The sequence below is a fragment of the Centroberyx affinis genome, unplaced genomic scaffold, assembly GCF_046629955.1.
Source record: "Centroberyx affinis isolate AG114_WGS23_722 - 3 ecotype Tasmania unplaced genomic scaffold, CSIRO-AGI_Caff_v1 ptg001851l_1, whole genome shotgun sequence".
Taxonomy (NCBI): domain Eukaryota; kingdom Metazoa; phylum Chordata; class Actinopteri; order Beryciformes; family Berycidae; genus Centroberyx; species Centroberyx affinis.
In genome coordinates, this window is record NW_027280230.1 from 154,360 (window position 1) to 160,359 (window position 6,000).

A 6,000-nucleotide genomic window follows, 5' to 3' on the forward strand; every position below is an offset into this window, starting at 1 on the left:
TCCAATTTATTCCTATATTTGCCCATTTGTCTTTTTTTAAACCTGTTTTTTGTACCTCTGTTTCCATAGTTTATCTTATTGGCTTTTATTTCTTATAGTTTTTATTGTCTGTAAAACATTTTGTAACCAGTTTGAAAAGTGGTATACCATTCAACAGTGGAGGATTGAGGATTCCAATTCAACCATATAATAGCATATGAATTGGATGGGTATTCAAAGCTTGATAAAAATAGCAGTCCTTTAAAATAACACTGCTACTCTTGATGTTACATTGCAACTATAAAACCCTGTTACCTGTTGCTAACTTACTCTTAGCTTCTTTTCTTTTTTTTTAAATCCATGAGAAATTAAAAACTGCAGTGTTAAATCTATAAATAAAACAATAATCTTTCAGACAACAATGTCGAACTAGAAAAATAGTTATGTGTTTTTATCCAGTTTGGAAAGTCGGCATGGGTCGGCTGGCAGGTTAAAGTGAAAGATGTGGGTTATGAAGCAGAATGTGGCTAATTGGAAAGTTGGCAGTTAACAAAGCCCTGACTGTAACATACTGTATATTCAACACTATCTGCCTTTCACTATGGGATGGGCTCAGGACAATAGGATGGGGCTGATATCCTTTATGTACAGGGTCAATAAGAGCTTAATTTGTGGTGGAAGGCAGGTGTGTCTGCTAATTAGGGGGCCTTGTTGAAAGGTTAGAGGTTGACATGTCGACCAGAGGCTGATCTGAGACAGGACAGGAGGCTGAGACCACCCCGTCTTGTTCCTAAACCATCTGCCAGAGCAGCACCTGCTGCACATTACTCAGTCTCTTATATATAGCCCCTGTACATCCCAATACCATAACTCCTGCTGAACACAAAGTCCTCTACTGCACTGCTCTGAGGCTGCAACAGTGACTGCACAACGCGCTCGCTCTCAACAACGCACATGTTCCCCTGCCTTCCTCCTCACATGCCCTCTTTCTCATCCCGGAGCTGAGAAATGACAGCAAAGGCAATAAAGTAGCTTTTCATCATCTTACGCATGAGGAGAAGCTGAGCTAATTCAATTATTTCGATGTGGTACGGAGTCGACGTCGGTTACTTAATAATAACTGCAGCGCTCACGTGTGTCGACCAACACCCCTCCCACCTCCCCCTCCCCCCATCCCCCAGTGATTGGCAGGCAGGCGAGGTAGAGAGAGTAGAGCATTAAAAAAAAACAAAAAAAAACACACCCATCACAAACCAGACACACAAACACAACGAACACCGAAATAAAAGCCCGTTGACTTACAAAGCAGTTGAGCATGGAGCAGGAGACCCTTCCAGCGAGGCTCATGTCGAGGAGAGGCAGGGCTGTGCCTGAAAGACACACAGCCTGTGGAGCAGCAGCACGACCAGAGCACGAGGAGCCGGCATAACCATTCTTCCCCCAGCCGGAGCCTCTCCAACCCCTGTCCGCTCCAAACCCCTGTACCTACCTCCCCTCTCCCCCCACCTTTTGCACGTTACCCCCCACCCAAGAGGTGCTATGGGACGGCACAACAGTCCCGGCTCTCATTCAGCAACCCCCCCCCCGCCCCCCCACCATCCCCAGAGAGGGGAGCAGAAACAGAGAGAGTGCACACCCGGTCCCTGTTGCACTGCTGAGAGGAAAAGGATAGTCCATAAAGGTACAAAATAAACGCAGCAGTCCACCCGATCAGCTGAGGAAGAACTGAGGGGGAAACTGGAGTGAGGAAACGACTGCAGATGTGCCTTCTCAACTGGAGCAAATGGATGGGGGGGGGGGGGGGAGAACCGTGAGAGAAGAGGAGAGAGCAGGAGAGAGACAGGGAGACAGAGGGAACTGCCTGATGCTAAGCTCCACCCTCTGCATGCGCATCAGACTCCCTCTCCCACATTCACGTGCTCATATTGCTCTCTGCCCTTCTTCCTCTCATCCCTTACTCCTCCCCCACTCCTTCCTCATTCACCCTTCACCGAGATCTCCTCATAAGCATGCTTCTCCCTCAGCAACCAGGCGGTTCAGCACACAGTGTACTGCTGGCAAGCGGAGGATGCTCCGGCCGCCATGTATGCACCATCTAACAGCCACCCAGTCTGCAGTGGCACTTTCTAAAGCGCACACGTCTGCTGGTAGCTGTCTGCACATGCCTAAGCGAGCTTTATGCTGAACGCTCCACCCTGGAGGCTCTCTTTGCAAGGGTTTACTTGCTGTGTTAACATGCTGGCTTAAGCAAAAACAAACTCATGCACGCAGACAGAGGCACAGAGCAGCAGAGAGACACCCCATCCAGTGGTTTTGGACGGTATTCCATCCCGAAGCCGTCGCAGTGGCAGTGACTGATCTAGTGCAGAAGGGAAATACGTGGCAGAGAACAGAGGAGGGAGGGTGCTGCGAGCGGAGCGAGTCTATGCGGAGATCTCCAGTGACACAGCATTCTACAGCCGCTCATTCTCCCTCTCCCCTTTCTCCGAGTGTGTCTTTGGCACCGTCTGAGTAGCTGCAGTACATCATTGCACTGAGCAGGGCTTGCAGCACCCTCTTCTGCTTCCTAAAAGAAGGGGAGGGTATGTGTGTATATGGTGTATACAGTGTCCCCTAAACTAGAGGGGGACACACAGCCCATCCTGCCTCTTACCCCAACCTCTTCCTGACGGGAGGAGCCACTCACCTCTGGTTCCCATTTCAACCATTTGGTGTCTCACTGCTCAGCATTATGTGGTGTGTATTATGAAGTATGCATACCATTAATTAGCTGGATACACAACAAAGCGCTATTCAAACTGGATTAATTTTACCGGGGGAGGTCCTGTAATGTAATTTTTACACGCTAGAGCCCCATTCGGACAGGATTAATTTCACCAGGGTAGGTAGGGTAATTGTAATTATTACTGTTAATTGTAATTCCATCCAGAACAAGCTTGTCGGTGATTTCCCCCCCCCCCCCCACCGACCCCAGTATTAATTTCGTCCAGAATTAGCTACGGTTTTTCAGCGCACTCATAGGTGGTCTGATAATTTTAGTCCAGCTCACAAAGAGACTTGAGAGTGCTTCAACTCCTTTGCAAATGATTTGGGTGCCAGTCATGCTACTTTTTGTTTGCCAGTGAGTGTGCAATTTCATTTTTGTCTGTGAAAATGAATATGGGCTGACATGGACGAATTTGAGTAGGCTTTTGCTTATTTAACTGCCACAAACCCACATATAACCATACTGTACACTCCTTGGGAGTCAATAAGGCAAAGGCAGAAGTTAAAGTCCATTGGGAGAGCTAGAACTTGCATGCTGCTATGATGGGCCATTGTATCGATAGCTACAGTGTAAATCTGTAGGGACTGAATATGTGGAACCTCAGTGGAAGTGATCAGTTGACCTCTAACTTTTCCGAAACACAGAGGTGGGTAATTTGCTCTGGATTTTTCACTTGGTGGATGTGTAAAAAATACAGACATTGCCGATTTGTACTGGATTAAAATTACAGATGCTGTTAGTAACAATTGCAGGACCCCCCCCAGTAAATCCAGTTCGAACAGCCTCAGGGGAGACATTTTGGCATGTCGTCAAATCCCAACATATTTTCCCTGGACTAGCCTATTTTCTGGTGAGCCTCTGACCTCCATCAGCTGGCGTTCTGGCAGAACAGCACGGCATTTGGTCTTCAACTGAAGCTAGTTGTGACTTGCATTAGTTTTCAATTTTCAATTTTAATTTTAGTTTAGTCAGTTTAGTTCTCAAATTAGATTTACTAATTTTACCTCAGCTTATGCTGAAGAAAAAAAAAATATTATTGTTTTTTTTGTTTCAGTTTTAGTATTTTGGGGGTCAGCTGCAAACAGAATATGTACAAATGAGCTACATTATGTGTCCAGCATTAAAAAATCTAACAGTGTTGGGAAATTACCCTGGGATGTCTGTAGTACCTCGGAATATATTGATACTAAAGGTGATTATTCATTTCTAGGTTATTCTATTACACACGGCACACTCAACTTTGAAACACTGAAACAATGCCTAATTCATGCCCATTTTCATTTTATTTCAGGAAGCAGAAATTATAGTTTCAGATTCACAAACTGATTTTTTCAGTTCACTATTTCTCCCATGCTTAGTGTGGCTTTTCCATATATATAATTACATTGGCAGGGAGAGCTGTATGTTGCAGTAGAGGCATGATGTATGGTACTACCGTGCAGTGTGACTTCAATCTCATCATGTTAATGGACTGAGGCATCCGCTGCTGCAAAACGCACTTTCACAAATAAAGCAGAAGTACCTTATAGAGATTTATTTTCATGTCACATGACTCATCGGATTTATTTTCCTCAAGCTATATGCAGACGAGTGGTGAAGCATTATGCATTACAGCAAAGTCCAGTCATGCCAGCCTTACAAGAAACCACATCCGTGCTGGCATATGTGTGCTTAATTGTTTGATAGTGAATGAAAGCTTGTGTATGCTTTTAGAGTGAGTGAGAAGGAGAAGGCGGCACACCTATAAATCAGCTCCTCTGTCTTGCAATGTTGGGTGAGTGTGAATCGCAGCACCATAGTCTCAAGTGTTTATTTCTTTGGCCAAATCCCAAATGATTGGACTTCCCGGATTCCCAGACAAGTGCAACCTCATCAAGTCTGGGAAGGATGAGGGCTATCCCTTGATGAGATTAGCAAGACCATTAGCAAGGATCTCCTGCAGATTTTTTGAACTCTTTATGCAGACTTCCAGTGAGACTTCAGCAGAGATACCATTCAAAAAGGAATGTGTTCAGATGTAAGGTAATTTGTGTCAATAAATTAGTTGAAAATATTTTACATTTTACATACTTTTAAATTTCACCTAAAGCTTTAATACAATGGCACACAATTTGAGTGTAAACCTGTGTAACTAACTGTATTTATCAACCTATATTATTTTAATTTTTTTATTTAGATATTTTAATTGCTAACACAGATCCTATAAATTAAGATTTACCCTCACTCAGGCTTTCAAATCATTTCCCAATTCATCCATATTTCTATCCCACATCTTGTGGTAGAAATGGGCCATCTCCAAGGCTGTTCCAAGTTCTCTCCTAACTTAAACAACCTTGGAGTGGCCAAGTTAAGGACTTGGAAATATGCCAACCAAATCTATGATGGCTCAGTCCACAGGTCCAGTTCAAACACTGGGCTTCAGCCTCCCGCTCTGCCCAGCCCAAACTCCCACAACAGTCAGCTCCCGATATGGCCTCCTGTGTCTCTGGTTTTATTTTAGGAAAGGAGGGCAGCGACTCATGCAAGCAGAGTGTCTGCCTGCATGTTGACACACAGCTATAGAAGCAGGATATGATGAAGACATGAGACATTAGGAAGAGGGTTTATATGGAGCTAAAATCTATTCAAACTCTGGTAGTTCAAAAAGTTGAACATTTGTATCACAAGTGCAAATGTGTATCACAATGTGCAAATGCATATTGCTGTGTTTGCATGCACATTACAATTTGAAATCATGCAAGCGGTAACCTGTAACTAATTAGGACCAAGTACAAAAACACTTTGCAAATATGCAATAAGTTACTGGCATCCAGATTTTTTTCCAACCAATTACAATTATTTTGTAGGTAAAATAATCTCAGCATGCATACAACACCTGCACTGCAGATATTATTATTGTGTTTGTGGCCCTAAATTCATTATAGCTCCGTTAGCTGTGGCAACTCAATCATAGTTGTGGAGACATATCTATTTTTCTGTCAGAAATCACATTTTCACTCTAAATGTACCTTGCCACCAGAGCTCATTTCTCCTCAGTGAAAAATATGATCCTTGGTGCCTTGAAGCTCTACTGAATCGTTTTAAGCCTGTGGACATTTCAGCCCTTCAGTCCCTGCACTTCAGCAGTGTACTTATTCACTGCTGAAGTGTGGAGGTACAAAAAAGTGGTACCAAGAAAAAATAGGTTTTGGGCTGGGTAGGAAACTTTTTGACATCAGGAAGTTCCAACTACCACAAAGCTGAGAGTCGAACGC

The 6,000-nt window shown here is 44.0% G+C and overlaps 1 protein-coding gene across 1 annotated transcript in view; it reads right to left on the minus strand.

The window, feature by feature from the left end:
- The window catches only part of mtmr4 (myotubularin related protein 4), a 29,443-nt gene extending 28,117 nt beyond the window's left edge, over positions 1-1,326 (minus strand). The window contains exon 1 of the mRNA XM_071529910.1: positions 1,282-1,326. Within this exon, the coding sequence (XP_071386011.1) occupies positions 1,282-1,326 (45 nt within the window). The remainder of the gene's footprint in view (positions 1-1,281) is intronic.
- Between the last annotated feature and the right edge of the window lie 4,674 nt (positions 1,327-6,000).